The 20792-nt window shown below is 42.9% G+C and overlaps 1 protein-coding gene across 1 annotated transcript in view; it reads right to left on the bottom strand.

Annotated features, from left to right (window-relative positions):
- The window catches only part of gpr137c (G protein-coupled receptor 137c), a 59186-nt gene that overhangs the window by 9095 nt on the left and 29299 nt on the right, over window positions 1–20792 (bottom strand). Inside the window, exons 2-6 of the mRNA XM_014196075.3 lie at window positions 13032–13081; window positions 11561–11792; window positions 11039–11188; window positions 7248–7373; window positions 3128–3252 (exon numbers count right to left, since the gene is read on the bottom strand). Coding sequence (XP_014051550.1) covers window positions 3128–3252; window positions 7248–7373; window positions 11039–11188; window positions 11561–11792; window positions 13032–13081 — 683 coding nt within the window. The remainder of the gene's footprint in view (window positions 1–3127; window positions 3253–7247; window positions 7374–11038; window positions 11189–11560; window positions 11793–13031; window positions 13082–20792) is intronic.

The following is a 20792-nucleotide window of genomic DNA, read 5'->3' as shown; positions in this document are numbered from 1 at the left end:
ACTACATATACATTATCTGCAAGGTCCCTCAGTGGAGCAGTGAATTTGAAACACAGATTCAATCACAAAGACCAGGAAGGTTTTTCAATGCCCCTATTTGTAGATAGGTAAAAGAAAAGCAGATATTGAATATCCCTTTGAGCATGGTGAAGTTATTAATTACACTTTGGATGGTGTATCAATACACCCAGTCACTACAAAGATACAGGCATCCTTTCTAACTCAGTTGCCGGAGAGGAAGGATACCGCTCGTGGATTTCACCATGAGGCCAATGGTGACTTTAAAACAGTTAAGGAGTTTAATGGTGGTGATAACTGAGGATGGATCAACAACATTGTAGTTACTCCACAATACTTACCTAAATGACAGAGTGAACATGCATCTTGTTTGCAATAAAGCAAAACATTCTTTTTTTTTTTAAATGGCAAAGAAATTACATTTATGTCCTGAATACAAAGCGTTATGTTTGGGACAAATCACAGAGTACCAGTCTTCATATTTTCAAGCATAGTAGTGGCTGCATCATGTTATGGGTATGCTTGTCATCGGGAAGGACGAGGGAGTTTTTGTTGCTGATCAAATGAAATGGAATAGAGTTAAGTACAGGCAAAATCCTAGAGGAAACCCTGGTTCTGCTTTCCAACAGACACTGGGAGATAAATTCACTTTTCAGCAGGACATGGAGTTGCTTACCAAGAGGACATTGAATGTTCCTGAGTGGCCTAGTTACAGTTTTGAATTAATTTGGCTTGAACATCTATGGCAAGACTTGAAAATGGCTGTCTAGCAATGATCGACAACCAATTTGACAGAGCTTGAAGAGGTTTTTAAAAGAATAATGTGCAAATATTGCACAATCCAGGTGTGCAAAGCTCTTAGCTGTAATCACTGCCAAATATGATTCTAACATGTATTGTACGAACAAATATGAAAATGTATGCACTCACTATTGTAACTCGCTCTGAATAAGAGTGTGTGCTAAAAATGTTTTAAATATATTAACTCAGGTGTGAATACTGTGTAAATTCTAAAAACATGTTTTCACTTTGTCATTATGGGGTATTGTGCGTAGATGGGTGAGAAAAAAATTGTTTTAATACATTTTGAATTCAGGCTGTAACACAACAAAAATGTGGAATAAGTCAAGGGGAAGGAATACTTTCTGAAGGCACTGTAGGTTGTTATAGATGACTGTGTACAGGGGAAATATGATGCTATAAGCGACTGCATAGCTGGAATGTAGGATGTTAGCATTGTGTACGCGCGATATAGGATGATATAGGTGACTGTGGGGGGTAAATTAGGTAACAGGCAAATTTTCACCAGCGATGTTTAGGATGTTACAGGGAAATTTAGTTGAGCGATATAGGATGTTATAGGTGACTGTACACGCAATACAAGATGGATTTAGGTGACTGCATACGGACAATATAGGATGCAATATACAGTGAGGGGAAAAAAAGTATTTGATCCCCTGCTGATTTTGTACGTTTGCCCACTGACAAAGAAATGATCAGTCTATCATTTTAATGGTAGGTTTATTTGAACAGTGAGAGACAGAATAACAACAAAAAATCCAAAATGTTATAAATTGATTTGCATTTTAATGAGGGAAATAAGTATTTGACCCCCCTCTCAATCAGAAAGATTTCTAGCTCCCAGGTGTCTTTTATACAGGTAACGAGCTGAGATTAGGAGCAGACTCTTAAAGGGAGTGCTCCTAATCTCAGTTTGTTACCTGTATAAAAGACACCTGTCCACAGAAGCAATCAATCAATCAGATTCCAAACTCTCCACCATGGCCACGACCAAAGAGCTCTCCAAGGATGTCAGGGACAAGATTGTAGACCTACACAAGGCTGGAATGGGCTACAAGACCATCGCCAAGCAGCTTGGTGAGAAGGTGACAACAGTTGGTGCGATTATTCGCAAATGGAAGAAACACAAAAGAACTGTCAATCTCCCTCGGCCTGGGGCTCCATGCAAGATCTCACCTCGTGGAGTTGGAATGATCATGAGAACGGTGAGGAATCAGCCCAGAACTACACGGGAGGATCTTGTCAATGATCTCAAGGCAGCTGGGACCATAGTCACCAAGAAAACAATTGGTAACACACTACGCCGTGAAGGACTGAAATCCTGAAGCACACGCAAGGTCTCCCTGCTCAAGGAAGCACATATACATGCCCATCTGAAGTTTTCCAATGAACATCTGAAAGATTCAGAGGACAACTGGGTGAAAGTGTTGTAGTCAGATGAGACCAAAATGAAGCTCTTTGGCATCAACTCAACTCGCCGTGTTTGGAGGAGGGGGAATGCTGCCTGTGACCCCAAGAACACCATCCCCACCGTCAAACATGGAGGTGGAAACATTATGCTTTGGGGGTATTTTTCTGCTAAGGGGACAGGACAACTTCACCGCATCAAAGGGACGATGGACGGGGCCATGTACTGTCAAATCTTGGGTGAGAACCTCCTTCCCTCAGCCAGGGCATTGAAAATGGGTCGTGGATGGGTATTCCAGCATGACAATGACCCAAAACACACGGCCAAGGCAACAAAGGAGTGGCTCAAGAAGAAGCACATTAAGGTCCTGGAGTGGCCTAGCCAGTCTCCAGACCTTAATCCCATTGAAAATCTGTGGAGGGAGCTGAAGGTTCGAGTTGCCAAACGTCAGCCTCGAAACCTTAATGACTTGGAGAAGATCTGCAAAGAGGAGTGGGACAAAATTCCTCCTGAGATGTGTGCAAACCTGGTGGCCAACTACAAGAAACGTCTGACCTCTGATTGCCAACAAGGGTTTTGCCACCAAGTATTAAGTCATGTTTTGCAGAGGGGTCAAATACTTATTTCCCTCATTAAAATGCAAATCAATTTATAACATTTTTGACATGCGTTTTTCTGGATTTTTTTGTTGTTATTCTGTCTCTCACTGTTCAAATAAACCTACCATTAAAGTTATAGACTGATCATTTCTTTGTCAGTGGGCAAACGTACAAAATCAGCAGGGGATCAAATACTTTTTTCCCTCACTGTAGGTGACTGTGTACAGGGGATGCATGATGTTATAGGTGACGGAATTTACAATATAGGATGTTATAAGTGATAGAGTAGCCTGTTACCCACCTCGGTCGATCTGCTCTGGAGTTGTTGCTCCTGGACAGGTCATCATCGCTGTCGTACCTCCGGGGGTTATCAAAGAAATAGGCCTTGGAACTGAAGCTGTGACTGTTGATCATTCCTCCTGGTGCCTGGGGAAAAGGACACACTCACAACTTAATAAGTAATATATGACAAGAAAAACATGCTTAAAGACTTTACATGAACTTATACCATAGTAATAAGACTGGAAATATTCTTGTAAGTACATCGTTTTAGGTACATGTATGTGGGACCAAATCATTTCCTATGGGTCTCATGTGGCTCAGTTGGTAGAACATGGCGCTTGCAATGCCAGGGTTGTGGGTTCGATTCCCACGGGGGACCAGTATGAAAAAGTGTATGCGCCCACTACAGGAAGAAGCACTGCTAAATGACTAAACTTTAGCGTTTCGAAGTCAGTGTGGTTGTATCTTCCACCTGTCTGATAAATGAATGTCAAATTACAATGAACAAAAATATAAACGCAACAATTTCAAAGATTGTACTGTGTAACAGTTCATATAAGGACATCAGTCAATTTAAATTAATTCATTAGGCCCTAATCTATGGATTTCACATGACTGGTCACAGATACCTTAAAAAAAAAGTTAGGGGTGTGGATAAGAAAACCAGTCAGTATCTGGTGTGACCACCATTTCATGCAGCCCTACACATCTCCTTCACATAGAGTTTATCAGGCTGTTGATTGTGGCCTGTGGAATGTTGTCCCACTTCAATGGATGTGTGAAGTTTCTGGATATTGGCAGGAATTGGAACACGCTGTTGTACATGTTGATCCAGAGCATCCCAAACATGCTCAATGGGTGACATGTCTGGTGAGTATGCAGGCCATGGAAGAACTGGGACATTTTCAGCTTCCAGGAACTGCATACAGATCCTTGCGACATGGGGCTGTGCATTATCATACTGAAACATGGGTGATGAATGGCATGAATGGCATGACAATTGCCCTCAGGATCTCGTTACGGTAGCTCTGTGCATTCAAATTGCCATCGATAAAATGCAATTGTGTTCGTTGTCCGTAGCTTATGCCTGCCCATTCCATAACCCAACCGTCACCACGGGGCACTCTGACATCAGCAAACCGCTCGCCCATACGTCTGCCATCTGCCCGGTACAGTTAAAACCGGGATTCATCCGTTAAGAGCAAACTTTTCCAGCGTGCTAATGGCCATTGAAGGTGAGCATTTACCCAAAGAACGCCGAACTGCAGTCAGGTCAAGACCCTGGAGAGGATGACGAGCACGCAGATGAGCTTCCCTAGGACGGTTTCTGACAGTTTGTGCAGAAATTATTCAGTTGTGCAAACCCACAGTTTTATCAGCTGTCTGGGTGGCTGGTCTCAGATGATCCCGCAGGCGAAGAAGCTGGATGTGAAGGTCCTGGGCTGCTGTGATTAAATGTGGTCAGCGGTTGTGAGGCCTGTTGGACGGACTGCCAATTTCTCTAAAACGACGTTGGAGGTTGCTTATTGCAGAGAAATTAACATTACATTCTCTGGCAACTGCTCTGGTGGACACACCTGCAGTCAGCATGCCAATTGCACACTCACTTAAAACTTGAGACATCTATGGCATTGTGTTGTGTGACAAAACTGCACATTTTAGAGTGGCCTTTTATTGTTCCCAGCACAAGGTACACCTGTGTAATGATCATGATGTTTATTCAGCTTCTTGATTATTTTGGCAAATGAGATGCTCACTAACAGGGATGTAAACAAATTTGTGCACAACATTTGAGAGTAATTTCTGGGATCTTTTATTTCAGCTCATGAAACATGGGACCAACACTTTACATGTTGTGTTTATGTATTTGCTCAGTATAGATGAGAGAAACTGAGAACAAGATTAAAATAAAGGCCACATAAAACCTAATGCTGTTTTAAGCTACCCTGTACTGAGGTAGGCAAATATTTGACTAATGTGCATTCAAACACATATGATTAATGTGAGCACCTTGTAGGTCTGGGCAATATATCCAATCGATTTGAATGTATGTTTTCGCGCGATATTCCAAATGCATGTCTCGCAGAATCAAGTTTTTGAAAATATTTTTCATTTTTATGAGCGTTTATGTCCGCTTGTTGACGTTGTCTTTTTGGTTTCGTCTCATTCGTTCCTTCTGTACTGTGCACCTTCCCATTTACACCAGAGATCTGTATATAATGATGAGATGCTCATATCTCTGCCCTAACAATGGGAGTCGTTGGCAGGAAGGCAGGCCTTTGGGACAATTCAATATGCACATAGAAACGCATTGGGCTTATTTTTGACAGATTTTTGCGAGTGAAACCTCTCGCTTCACATCTTTCTCCCAAGCCCCCCCCCCCAACCACTCACAACAACAAAAATGAAAGATCACTTCTACCCTTCTGACAAAGGTTTTTTTGTATAAAATGTTTTCGTGGTATCCAATTTGTAGTTACAGTCTTGTCCCATTGCTGCAACTCCTGTAGGGACTCGGGATAGAGCCATGCGTCCTCCAAAACACAACTCAGCCAAGTTGCATTACTTCTTGACAAATTGCTCGCTTAACCCGGAACTCAGCCGCACCAATGTGTCGGAGGAAACACTGTACACCTGGCGACCGTGTCAGCGTGCATTGCGCCCGGCCCGCCACAGGAGTCGCTAGTGCGCGACGGGACAAGAACATCACTACCGGCCAAACCCTCCCCTAACCCGGATGACGCTGGGCCAATTGTGCGCCACCCCATGGGTCTCCCGGTCGCGGCCAGCTGCGATAGAGCCTGGACTTGAACCAGGATCTCTAGTGGCACAGCTAGCACTGCGATGCAGTGCCTTAGACCACTGTGCCAATCGGGAGGCCTCGACAAACGGTTTTAACTTGCTATTTGCATTTGAGGTTTGGTCCAACAGAATCGGTCATATGGACACCGAAACACATGGAGATTATTTTACTGTAATAGAGGAGAAGTTAACCTTTCGAACCATACCCTGTTTATGTTTCAACTCTTCAAATTCTGAGCAGAGCAGACAAACTAAACAGATGTACCAATGAACATTCATTCTGGAAAATTAATGCTCAGTTTGTCGCACACGCATTACAGTACCACGTATCACTTGCAGCATTTTAGTCAGATAAAGATATACTAGCTGTTTAGTCTGTGTTTTATAAATGCGCAATAAGCATAAAACAATTATATAAGGAATTGTCAACTCGTTCTCATTCTGAGAAATAAGGTAGTGATTTCAACATCTGAACACAGAGGACAGGCTAGCATGCTGTTCAAACAGTTGGAGACGGACAGAAGGTTGTGAGCTTGTGTAATTATACCTAGATCCAAGTTGGCTAAACTCGAAATATAAATATTAGCTGGCTGCTCACTAGCATGTGGGCTTGTGCTTGAGAGATTGTTTATGAGACCGGTGTTTATTATCTATAATGCCTGCTACATTATTAGTACATGTGCATTATGCATGGTTCAGATTAAATTTGTAACATAAAGGGAATTTTTATAGACAGACCTGAAAGCCAGATCATTGACTATTGCAAAAAAAAGCAGGTACAACTATATTGATCAAATAATTACATTATTATTGGGTCTTATGGTTGTGGAAGGCATACTTTCTTTATTTTTTAAATTTAACTAGGTAAGTCAGTTAAGAACAAATTCTTATTTACAATGACATCCTAGGAACAGTGGGTTAACTGTTCAGGGGCAGTACGACAGATTTTTTTACCTTGTCAGCTCAGGGATTCGATCTAGCAACCTTTCGGTTACTGGCCCAATGCTCTAACCTAGGCTACCTGCCAACCCCGCATATATTCAGCCTAGGTATAATTTCACAAGCTCTGAATTCATTAGATTATTGCTGACTGTTTTAAATGCAGTGTATTTTACATTCAATTGTAAACAAAGCTTATTTAGAGAACATAAAATAAATCGAGATACAGTATATATCGTGAATCGCCTATAAGTTTGAAAAAATGTTAGATATTGGTTTTAGGCCATATCGCCCAGCCTTAGCTCATTGATTGACTGGTATACTGTCAGGAAGGCAATTGTCTTACTAGGTACTGATTGGGCCTGATTGGATAGTATACATGAAGTAAATGGTCTTACTAGGTTCTGATTGGGCCTCTGTACCCTGAAGAAGACCACGACCAGACTGGTGGGTAGCAGCTCCCAGAAAAAGAGGATGATCCCAAAAATAATGTAGGCCTCTCCACTGATCTTCTCTATGTCTGCCTGGAGGGAAAACACACAGAGATCCAACAATTAGAGAAATGAAACACAGAAAAAATAACACAGAAGCTACAGACGATCGGTGGATGCGGTGGATTGAGATGCATTCCAATGCAAAAACATATCTCTAGCTTAAACTATACATATACAGTACCAGTCAAAAGTTTGGACACATCTACGCATTCCAGGGTTTTTATTTTTTACATTGTATAATAATAGTAAAGACATCAAAACTATGAAATAACACATATGGAATCATGTAGTAAACAAAAAAGTGTTTAACAAATCAAAATATTTTAGATTAAAGATTCTTCAAAGTAGCCACCCTTTGCCTTGATGACAGCTTTGCACACGCTTGGTATTCTCTCAACCAGCTTCATGAGGTAGTCACCTGTAATGCATTTCAATTAACAGGTGTGCCTTGTTAAAAGTTAATTTGTGGAATTGATTTCCTTCTTAATGTGTTTGAGCCAATCAGTTGTGTTGTGACAAGGTACAGTAGGAGTGGTATACAGAAGATAGCACTATTTGGGATGATTAGGTCCTTCCAAACTTTTGACTGGTACTGTATATACAGTCGTGGCCAAAAGTTTTGAGAATGACACAGATATTTATTTTCACAGTCTGCTGGCTCAGTTTGTATGATGGCAATTTGCATATACTCCTGAATGTTATGAAGAGTGAGCAGATGAATTGCAATTAATTGCAAAGTCCCTCTTTGCCATGCAAATAAACTGAATCCCCAAAAAACATTTCCACTGCATTTCAGCCCTGCCACAAAAGGACCAGCTGACATCATGTCAGTGATTCTCTCGTTAACACAGGTGTGAGTGTTGACGAGGACAAGGCTGGAGATCACCCTGTCATGCTGATTGAGTTCGAATAACAGACTGGAAGCTTCAAAAGGAGGGTGGTGCTTGGAATCATTGTTCTTCCTCTGTCATTCATGGTTACCTGCAAGGAAACACGTGCCGTCATCATTACTTTGCACAAAAATGGCTTCACAGGCAAGGATATTGCTGCCAGTAAGATGGCTCCTAAATCAACCATTTATCGGATCATCAAGAACTTCAAGGAGAGCGGTTCAATTGTTGTGAAAAAGGCTTCAAGGCGTCCAAAAAAGTCCAGCAAGCACCAGGACCGTCTCCTAAAGTTGATTCAGCTGCGGGATCGGGGCACCACCAGTACAGAGCTTGCTCAGGAATGGAAGCAGGCAGGTGTGAGTGCATCTGCACGCACAGTGAGGCGAAGACTTTTGGGGGATGGCCTGGTGTCAAGAAGGGCAGGAAAGAAGCCACTTCTCTCCAGGAAAAACATCAGGGACAGACTAATATTCTGCAAAAGGTACAGGGATTGGACTGCTGAGGACTGGGGTAAAGTCATTTTCTCTGATGAATCCCCTTTCCGATTGTTTGGGGCATCCGGAAACGAGCTTGTCCGGAGAAGACAAGGTGAGCGCTACCATCAGTCCTGTGTCATGCCAACAGTAAAGCATCCTGAGACCATTCATGTGTGGGGTTGCTTCTCAGCCAAGGGAGTGGGCTCACTGACAATTTTGCCTAAGAACACAGCCATGAATAAATAATGGTACCAACACATCCTCCGAGAGCAACTTCTCCCAATAAAATGTGCAGTTTTGCCACACAACACAATGCCACAGATGTCTCAAATTTTGAGGGAGTGTGCAATTAGCATGCTGACTGAAGGAATGTCCACCACTGCTGTTGCCTGCGAATTTCTCTACCATAAGCCATAATTAGAGAATTTGGCAGTATGTCCAACGAGCCTCACAACCGCAGATCACATGTAACCACGCCAGCCAAGGCCCTCCAGATCTGGCTTCTTCACCTGCGAGATCGTCTGAGACCAGCGATCAGGACAGCTGATGAAACTGAGGAGTATTTATGTCTGTATTAAAGCCCTTTTGTGGGGAAAAACTCGTTCTGATTGGCTGGGCCTGGCTCCCCATGGCTGCACCCCTACCCAGTCATGTGGAATCCATAGATTAGGGCCTAATTAATTGATTTCAATTGACTGATTTCCTTATATGAACTGTAACTCAGTAAAATCATTCAAATTGTTGCATGTTGCATTTATATTTTTGTTCAATATTGTTTGCGACTACTCAACAGAAAAAGATCTTGGCCAACCAACAGCGTATCGACCAAACAATCGACTAAATGGGGTCAGCCCTCAACTGAGACAGAAACGTATTTTAAGATAATTTCTCAGATAATCCCAAATATAGACACAAACTGACGAGGATAGATTAGATAGATAAGATTGTAGACATAGAAACAGAAACAAAGACACGTGAGTGTGTGTGTGTGTGTGTGTGTGTGTGTGTGTGTGTGTGTGTGTGTGTGTGTGTGTGTGTGTGTGTGTGTGTGTGTGTGTGTGTGTGTGTGTGTGTGTGTCTGCGGGTGTATGTATTTGTGACACACTTACTCAACAAGACACATTTAAACCAATAAACCAAGACAGACAGTCACCCAAACACACACAGTGGCCCAAGAATGGCCTAGGGAACTAGGAAAACCTACAGTACAGGGCCGTCTGTCTAAGGGTTTGAGACCAGATCTAGGTAACTAGCACCAGGCAGCCCTTTGCTGTGCTCCCCCCTCTCCTCGCCTGGCTGGGTTATTTATAGACAAATGAAGACCTTTCCCCCACAGAGCCCATATCCTCACAAATCCCCTCAAATGGATTGTTGCTGCAGAAGCCACAGAGCTCTCAGCAAACAGATCTGGATAGAATGGCTCTGTCATCAATGTCTTCTGGACAGATTGAACTCAAGCCAAGTGTCAACTTAGAAGGGAGACTATGGAGAATGGTTGTAAACATGAGATGTATGCACAGATACACACAGAGGGACTCATACACACATATGGTACATATAGTGCTCGTCCTTAAAGAATTAACAACCTGATTTTGTTAATAGATGAGAAAGTATGAATTCAGCTATCAAAATTAAATTATAATTGAAAACATGTTATTTCTACCAGTACATGTGTGCTTTAGTGTTGTTTTCTTTGGCAACTGTTGTATAAGTGGGATAAACATTTAAATATAGAGTCATATAAGAGAGCTTAGTGTTCACAGGCACAAACAACACATGCACACACACAAACACAAACACTCATCGGAGCGTACGTGCGCGCAGACACAAACACACAGAGTCATGTAAAAGCCGAACACACACAGACGGGCACAGACATATCCACATTGAACACACATTGACACTTAAATTGGGCATACACGTGTGACAGAGAAAACAAAAAAAATGTGTGTGAACTATCATCTATGCAACTAATGCAGAATGGATGTGACTGCCGATTAGTTGCAGACATAGCCTATTCATTGACAGACAGACAGACAGACAGACAGACAGACAGACAGACAGACAGACACCACACACCACACAGTGTTTGCAGACTGATCAGCCCTATAATAGATGATTAACTATGTCAGACACCCGGGGTGAGTGTTTGGCTGGTAGAACAGCGAGCTTTGAATATCTAGGACAGCAGGGTTCACTGAAGGTTTAACAGGCCTGACACACCCTCACACACACGCCCCTAGTCCTCTGCCAGTGACTTAACACTAACAATCTTCATGATCATCGTCAACATTTTCCGTGTGTGTATTCCTAACCACGGCAATCCTACCTGGTCAGAGACGTTGTACCAGCTGTAGTTAAAGGCGCTGGGACGGTTCTCCGGAGAGAGAGCCACCACCACCAGGTTATAGCCGGCCCTGGACGTGTAGAGCAGGATGACTGCAGCACCTATGGCAGTAGCTTGGCACACTGACGTACCCTACAGCGAAGGTAGGGAGAGGGTGAGAGAGAGATATTGTATTTACATTTTTTGATTTTAGTCATTTAGCAGACACTTGTCCAGAGCGTCTTTCAGGAGCAATTGGGATAAAGTGCCTTGCTCAAGGGCACAGACAGATTTTTCACCTAGTCGGCTCAGGATTCGAACCAGCGACCTTTCAGTTACTGGCCCAATGCTCTTACCCGCTAGGCTACCTGCCATATGGTGCACCTCTAGAGCACTAAGGGATGATAAAGATGATTAATCAATGAATTGATTGATTAAGTAACTGATTGTTTAGTTGGTTAATTGGTTAAGTGACTTATTGGCTAATTGATTGAGTTAATGCTTGATTGATGGACCGTCCTGTACCTTGGATTCGAGGTAGACGTTGGACGAGGACATCTTGGCAATCTTGAAAATGCACACAGCCAGCGAAATGGCGCAGAGTACGAAGAGGCTGTCGTTGACCAGCACCCGGGCCAGCACCACCTGCCGCACCTCTGCCTCGCCCACCATGCCACCCTGCACCAGCATGGCACATGTCAGGTTTACCACGAGGAAGAAAAGGCTGGCAAAGATGAATGCCAGATGCATGGTCAACCTGCGAAAAAAACCCACAATTATAGGTGGTACAAGAACTAGCTTACAATACACAACATTACAATAATTCTACACAACAATAAATTAATAAAGCTTAAAACACCCCATTCCATTCTACTGCATTGGGTCAGTCAAACTTCTCAGTTCCCCCTTTTGCCTTCACCTGCTCTGCTCCTCTCTTCCTTTACCCCCCTCCCCCTTGCAGGATGTGTGTATGGGTTGTGTTTGTGAATGCTTTGTGTGTGTGCAATTGTGCATGTGTGTGTGCCTACGTGTGTGGTGCTGGGGATTGTAGAGAACTGGGATGGAAAGGGGGGAGGAGGGTGTGTGGTGGATTTGGGGATTTCAGTTTGCAGCTTTTCATTTCGCATCAGACATTAATCGGCTGGGTGATCAAAGTGTTTATTAGTCCAGAAATTCAGACACCACCTTCCCCCGTCCACATCAAACAGCCAAGGGTGGAGACAGCTAAGACGAAGCTCAGAGGCATTATTAGACTTAATCAAGGTTACTGGACAGTCCGTTCCACTGTATCTACAATAACATACAGTGAAAGTCAATCATTGATACTGTACAGAGCTTGGCCAACTTGGTTTTGTAACTAGGGCACTGAGTATCTGAACGAGAGCCATGTTGCCACCAAAGGTTTGAACGATCCCATTCTAGTAAGAACGTACTAGAGTGTCGTCTTCATGTTATGTTATTTCCATTGAGTGATTTGCAATTGGAAGAAATGGTAGCATTGCAATGCATCAACCTTTTTCACTTAGTAACAGATGACCGGGAAAGTACTGGTACCCCATTAATAATTTCATAGTAATAAGTGTACACACTATCTTACATGATGGTGCCCAGTGTGAGGAACTCAGTAGTTCATAATAGTTCAGCATTATAGACGGACGGAGAGTAAAAGGATGTTAAACATTGTCCAACATATGACATTAAAACGAAACGTCGCTACAGATGACCGGTACATTTTGGAGGGGGAGGGGGGTTTGACAAGGTCCCACCATAAGGCTTTATTGTGTGTCTTTTCAAACAGCCATGGCATTTCAACTCTCATGGCATCGTTTTAAGAAAACACTGTCCATTCCCATACACCAGCTTTCATTTGGGTTATTGGCCATTTGATGCCTTCCTGACCAACATCCTCTCCCCTGCATTGTCCCTCGCCTCACCCCACTCAGTATAAACTCAGTTAGACTAACTCAGACACGGAGTCAGCAAAAATTCCACTAACTTGTATTTGTTGAGCTCCGGAGAATATTTTGCTTTGGCTTTAAACATTACCTGGGGAGACAGAGAAGGGACACATTGTTATTAACAGCTTACTCATCATTAAACATTCACACATTGATATTGCTGAGGAGCACAGAAAAGCATGTGGTGGCAGCAGTGTCACTCAAAATAGACGCCAACATGAATCACAAAAGGTGGGTGCCGGGCTGGTGGGCTACGAAAGGGGGTAAAGCGTTGAATACATGCAATCAGTATTAGGTCTTCAAAATACTTTTCACACTACTGAGCTGAACAGAGCTGAGCCCAACCAAGCTGTACTGAGCTGCCCTGATTACACATCCACGGTCCACCATAGTTGCTGACAAAGTGAAAAGAAAATGTCCAAGCCAGTACAGTTTGGGACAGCACAATAGTGTGAAAAGGGTACAATTCTGGGGACAAAGGAGACCAACCGTTCTGCAACATCTGCGGACTGACCGTCGGGGGACGCAGACGCCGATGGGGTTAAGGTCTCTAGTGTCAGTGCCTTGGCATTCTGCCACAGAGGCTTGTTGAGAAATTATCAGTCAGCGTCTATAACTGAGGCTGTGCCCAGATAGGCCTAAAATTTTGGCTAAATTTGTGGGGCTGGCTAGAAGCCATATGAAGAGAGGGTGAGCAGCGGGGGAGACAGACTCTTCTCTTCCCTCTTCCCTCTGCTCTTTACTCTCCTCCACCTTTGAACCGCTGTGTCCCTTCCCTTCTTTCTATTCTTAACGATGAAGCAGTCCCAGAGCAAAAAGAGTAGAGCACAGAGCCATCATGGGGCCTATAAACACATTCCTCGATACAGCAGTTTACACAACATGAGGATAATGTTAACAAGGCAAGGAAACTGTCCTCTATGTGCATTTCTAGTCAAACGTGATTGTCTCGGACTGTGCCATGTGACAACATAGCAGCCTTTAAAATTCTGAGGGTGTCATTTTTATAGTTTCATCATTTTTCCACTTTGCACAATTATTTTGCATTATGGCAATGTTGCCCTGAATCTCTAACAGAGATTCTAACAAAACATAATAAAAAAAGGCAGCCATTATGATGAAAGAGATCCAGAAAACATTCTCTCAGAGATGCTTCTCCCATATCAATGGTCTTCAAAGCAGGCCATTTCACGCTGTTATTATCAGTATCACTGGTCACCCTGGCGGAGCTCTGTCTGGGGGATCTTTGATATCTGACCTAGTGGTGAAGGGCCTGTACAATGGGTTCCCAACACTTGTTCCCCTGGCAGGGCTATATCTCTCTGTGTGTGTGTGTGTGTGTGTGTGTGTGTGTGTGTGGGGGGGCCTAAAATACACACCTTGCAAATGACCAGGTTCAGAGTTCATGAGCATGTATTGTGTGTGTGTGCAATGTAATAATGTGTTGAAATATTACCCAGTTCAGAGAACGTGTACAGTTTATGGGTCTGTATCTGAATGTTCCTGTACATGTCTGTGTAAGTGTGTGTGTGTGTGTGTGTGTCTATGTGTGCATCTGAATTTTCCCCTTCATGTCTGTGTCAGAGTGCTTGTGTCAGTCAGTGTCAGTGTGTTGAGGGGGTTTGGGGAAGGATTAACACCTGTGTAGTGGAGGTTTCTCAGTCTCTCCAGCCTGCCAGCCAGGCACCCAACCAGGCAGAAAGCCTGAATCTAATCTGATTGCACACTAAGGCTGGACTGGGCCAGATAGAGAGAGGGCTGAGGAGGGGGGAGGCAGACAGCAAAGCTGGGAAAGGAGGGTTAGTAATCAGGGCCTTCATGCACCCTAAAAATCTGAGGGGGCACAAAGTACGTGAGGATGACTCGGGGGTGCTAGGCCCCCCTTAAACTGGCTAAAAAAGAAAAAAAATGTAAACACCCTTTTCCTGCACTCTAGAGCCACAATCATTATTCTTAATTCTATGTCAAAAATGTTAATTTTTCTGCATATCTAAGCATACCTCTTGAGCTGTTTGTATCCTCCTGACTGGTGTTTATTTATTTTTTTAAAGAAACTAAATATGCTTCTCCATAACTCTGCTAAAATCTGGGTGAAAGTTTGAAAGGAATGTGAGTCTTATTCAGTACATTAAACAATGGCTTGCTTCTACCATGTCTACCAACCTTGCCAGCAGGCATGCTAGCTAAGATAGTTAGACAAGCTAGCCACTCAAACATCATTGATAACCTGAAATGGCTTATTGGTAGCTAGTTATGAGGTTGGGAGATTGGGAACCTACGTGGGCAAGTCAACTTCATAAAATTGCTAGGTGGCTAGTAGTAGTACTACAGAGAAACCGCCCAAAATATATGTATATTTTTTTTTAGTTTGAGTTTATTTTATTTTTACAGGGACAGTGCACATTAATCAACGTTTCAGTAAAAGTGCCGGTTTTAGCCAGCCGGCTAATTTTCAACCGCAGTCCCTGGGCAGGTTATTAAAAACAATTACAATATAGACAATCATTGAACAGTGAGCACACGCAGAGTAACATAGGACAAGCAAGACATAGCATACAGACAGAGCAACATAGGACAAGCAAGATGTAGCATACAGACAGAGCAACATAGAACAAAAAGCAACAAGACAAAATCCATAAAAACAACAGTGTTTCCACACCTCACAAGCTACAGACAACATGGAAAGCGGCAATACACAGCTAGGGATTATGTTCACAAATCTGATTGACCTTTAGCCATGTCTTCATGCATTTTGTGAAAGTGTGATATGTGGTGCAGTTATGTGTGTCTGATGGCAGTGTATTCCAGACATGGGACGCTCTCACAGAGAAAGCGGATTTACTAAAGGTGCTTTTCCGTAAGGGAACTATACAGTCACCTCTCATGGCAGACCTTGTGGATCTGCAGCCATATGTTTGGGTTTTCTGTTTAACAAAAATAGGCCATTTAGGATCTTGAATACAAGACATGCGTCGGTGTATTGCACAAGATTTTCCCAACTCAGGAGCTCATTCTTTCTGAGGATGTAACAGTGATGATGGCTATTGGGCTTCCTATCGAGCACTTTGAGAGCCTGTTTGTAGACAGACTGAATAGGTTTTAATGTTGTATAGCAAACTAGTCAAGCAGTATGTTAAGTGGGGGAGTATCATCGATTTGAAGTACAGTCTTGCTACCTCTGTGGTCAAACTATTTCGTATAAATCGGAAAATTAGCTAGGTTGAATTTGGTTATTTGAATTACCTTTTTCACATGCTTTTTAAAAGAGAGGTTGGAATCAAGTATGATGCCAAGGTACTTAAAATCAGATACCACCTGGAGCTTCTCCCCTGACACATAGACATCTGGCTCAGTAGCATCTGTTGCCCTCTTTGTGAAGAACATGCAAACAGTTTTTTTCACATTGAGATGCAAACACGAGTCACTGAGCCACTTTGTAACCTGGACCATTACAGTAGTGAGTTCTTGTGCAGCTTGTTGTTTGCTCTTTGCATGCACATATATCACTGTATCATCTGCATACATTTGAACTTCAGACCCAGTGCAGACAGAAGGCAGATCATTAATGTACAGGCTGAACAGGAGGGGCCCCAGTATTGACCCTTGGGGCACGCCCACATCATAGCTAAGAGTGGGCGACAGCTCATTGCTCACTCTGACACACTGAGTTCTGCCTTCAAGGTATGATTTCATCCATCTCAAGGCATCGGGGGAAAAGTTGAACTTGGACAATTTTGTGATGATAATCTCATGGTTAACAGTATCGAAAGCCTTCCTTAGGTCCAGAAACACAGCCCCAACAACGCCCCCTTTGTCCATCTTGGACTTCACATTTTCCAGAAGAAAGCAATTGGCCGTTTCTGTGGAGTGTTTCGCTCTGAAGCCAAACTGCATGGAGTGTAATGTGAAGGGGCTGTTGTTGAGGTGGGAAATCAGTTGTTCTGCTACACACTTTTCAACAACCTTCGACACTACAGGTAGTATACTAATGGGCCTGTAGTTACTCACGTCAGCAGGGTCGCCCGATTTAAAGATGGCCGTTATTATGGCTGACTTCCATACCCTTGGAAACACCCCCAGACCAATAGATGTGTTGGTGACCTTAGTAATGGGGCCAATGAGTGACTCTTTGTAGTTTTTAAGAAAGGTAGAGTCCAGCCCAAACACATCTTTGGATTTAGAGTTCTTTAGTGAGCTAATCACCTTGTTCACCTTTGACTCAGAAACCTCCCTTAGGTTGAGCGTCATTCACTAGCACTGAGCCCAATAAACCAGTGGAGGGGTTCTGTGTCAGTACCTTGACAGAGTCAATAAAGTAGGAATTGAAGGCTATCGCTATTTCGACTGCATCCTGTGTTAGATTGTTATTCACCATGATTTCTAGTCTTTTTGCATTATTACTATGATCTTTCCCTGTTAACTTTTTTAGATTCTCCCAGATCAATTTAGAATTTCCCTTTGCCTCACCAATTATGTTAATAAAAAAGTTTGCCTTGGCCTGTCTGATTTCTTTCGTCACCTTATTTCTCAACATGGTAAACCTACGTCTGTCATGCTCTAATTTGAATTTTAGGGCTGTTTTTAGAGCAGCCAATGTAGGCTGTTTTTAACAAGACAAATCTGAACAGGACAAAGGCAAAACGCCTTTGTTAGTAATTCCTGCTTGTCCCCTATTCGACTAGCTACCCGGGAATCCACACTGAATTTTGTTCACCATTCCATTTTGAGAGTGAAACAATTGCGAAAAGGAGTAACATTTAGTTTGTATTTCAGCCTGATACTAAATTCTCAGACTCCTGGGCTAGGATTACTTGTCTACAACACTTGGTATTGGTTTGTTAATGTCTGTCAGTCAATCTAAGTCACCTGATTCTTAGCATAGATGGTAGGCAATGTTCCCTCTAAGCTGCGCGCATGCGCAGAAGAAATATCAGACCATGGAGAGAAGCATGAGATTGAACTTTCTCAAGTTTTCCATGTTAGTTAACACTATCGACATCTCCCTTAACCGTGGACATTGTGATCGAATCAATGCAATATTAGCAACTTTCAATGCAACATACCGAAACAAAAGGCTTAACTCATCGGAGTAGGATTTTATTGTGTATGACTCAGCCCGTAGACCTGTTCGGCATAACCAATCAGAGCTGCAGTAAGCCTATATGCAAATAGAATGCAGGCCTACATTGAACACCACACATTGGCTGCTACTGTAGGTTGAATGATAGAATAGCTATTTCCATGTTAAAATGTTATGGGGTGCATTTTCTCCATTGTTTTTGATAGTAGGCCACTCTGGCAGGCCTACATTATGATCAAACAGCCAGAGTATCCTACTAGGCAAATGTTAAAATTGTAACAAAGCGGGACCTGAAATTTGCTCAATGCCAAAAAAGATTAGAGGGAACATTGGTGATAGGGTTTTTATCTTGGGTGTCTCATCGGAAAATAAAACATCCTGCGAAGATCCATGAGAAAGCACCACTAAGGTTCTAGGATGGTAGTGAAAAACAGAATTGTAATTGGGTCATAAGAGGATTGGCTGGGTAGAGTCACTCTTGAAAAACAGATTTTTTTTCTCAACGAGGCTAACTCAGATAAACAGAAGTTCAATAGAAAACAGACAGCAGGGAGGTTAGAGAGATGTCAGGATTCAGGAAAGTGTTCTAACTCTAGAGCAGTGGTACCCACCCTTTTTATGAATCGTGGAACACCATGATGGATCTATGAGTTTGATAGTTGCCATTGCGCCATAGTAGCAGCCTAGGCAGAGAGCTTATGTAAATGTGTATTGTTTTTAAGTATTATTATTATTATTACGTATTTTTATATTCATTTATTTTGTTAGCTTATTTCGTATTGATTATAAATATAATCTATCCACAGTGTTTTAAGACTGGCTAGTCAGTTGGTTTGCTAAGATAACTGAGAGGCAAGCTAACTAGCTACTTAGCCATTGTTTTAATTTGAACAACAGAAGAATTGGCTTGGAGATTGTAAAATCTTGTTAAAATTGTGCGGATCTCCAAAGTGGTTACTCCAAGACTTTTCCAGTAACTGATGTGCAGTGATCCTTTGGCGCCCTAGTGCCGCTTAGCTGGCATCACCCAGTTGGGTGCTACACGATGTTGGAGGAATAGTTTACCACAGAGCCTACAGAGAGTCTGGGGGTGGCAAGGAAGTGCCTTGATCACTGGCTCCAGACGTGTCTTCCTGACCTCCAACATGATTGGCACTACTTTTATTGATCTCACATACCACAGCTGGTTGGACTGGAGGATGGTACAGTGCTGGTGGAAAGCTATGGCTGGCAACAACACCTGACTCCGTACTTCAGGCCGCTGCCACAGATCAAGCAGTACCAGGACATCAGGGGAATATAATTTTCATTGCATTGTATGAGGTTATTCTTCTTATCTAAACTTGGGAGGTGAATTGTGCAAGGTTGTAATGTCTTATTTTTGTTATTTCCTGTTTTACAGCTTCAATGCTCTGGAGCCTGGTGTTGTTGTCGCCAAGGAGCGTTCGGAATCAGTTCGGACTCAGTTGGGACAAGGTTTCAGCTGCTGCGCAACCTTGACATCCTTCCTCCCTTAGATGGTCTGCCTGTACAAGCACCACCTGGACTGGACACAGCTAGACAAATATATCTTTTTGAGAAGATCAGGGAGTTTTGGGACGAAGAGGCTATGGACATCACATGCCCTGCACCAAAGTCAAGGGCAGGACAGAAACAGGCTCTCCAAAAATAGATTCCCTTGTTCATGCGTGGTTCGGACGGACCGGTCATCAGCACTATCTGCAGTGCCTCTAATCAAATTACTCTCTCCTAACACACATGCCACACGTTGCTGCTACTGTTTTTTTTATCCTGCTGCTCAGCCACTTTACCCCTGATTGTATGAATATACAGTTGAAGTCGGAAGTTTACATAAACCTTACCCAAATACATATAAACTCAGTTTCTCAATTCCTGACATTTAATCCTAGTAAAAATTCCCTGTCTTAGGTCATTTAGGATCACGATTTTATTTTAAGAATGTGAAATGTCAGCATAATAGTAGAGAGAAGGATTTATGTCAGCTTTCCCAGTGGGTCAGAAGTGTACATACACTCAATTAGTATTTGGTAGCATTGCCTTTAAATTGCTTAACTTGGGTCAAATGTTTCAGGTAGCCTTCCTCCCACAATAAGTTTGGTGAATTTTGGCCCATTCTTCCTGACAGAGCTGGTGTAACTGAGTCAGGTTTGTAGGCCTCCTTGCTTGCACACGCTTTTTCGGTTCTGCCCACACATTTTCTATAGGATTGAGGTCAGGGCTTTGTGATGGCCACTCCAATACCTTGACTTTGTTGTGCTTAAGCCATTTTGCCACAACTTTGGAAGTATGCTTGGGGTCATTGTTCATTTGGAAGACCCATTTGCGACCAAGCTTTAACTTCCTGGCTGATGTCTTGAGATGTTGATTCAATATATCCACATAATTGTCCTCCCTCATGATGCCATCTATTTTGTGAAGTGCACCTGTTCCTCCTGCAGCAAAGCACCCCAACAACATGATGCTGCCACCCCCATGCTTCACGGTTGGGATGGTGCTCTTCGGTTTGCAAGCCCCCCCCCTTTTTCCTCCAAATATAACGATGGTCATTATGTCCAAACAGTTATATTTTTGTTTCATCAGACCAGAGGACATTTCTCCAAAAAGTACGATCTTTGTCTCCATGTGCAAACCGTAGTCTGGCTTTTTTATGGCAGTTTTGGAGCAGTGGCTTCTTCCTTGCTGAGCTGCCCTTCAGGTT

Source organism: Salmo salar, chromosome 01 (genome assembly GCF_965601325.2).
Source record: "Salmo salar chromosome 01, fSalSal1, whole genome shotgun sequence".
In the NCBI taxonomy this organism is placed as follows: domain Eukaryota; kingdom Metazoa; phylum Chordata; class Actinopteri; order Salmoniformes; family Salmonidae; genus Salmo; species Salmo salar.
The sequence above is the reverse complement of the archived record's forward strand: the minus strand, read 5'-3'. Positions and strand labels throughout refer to the sequence as shown.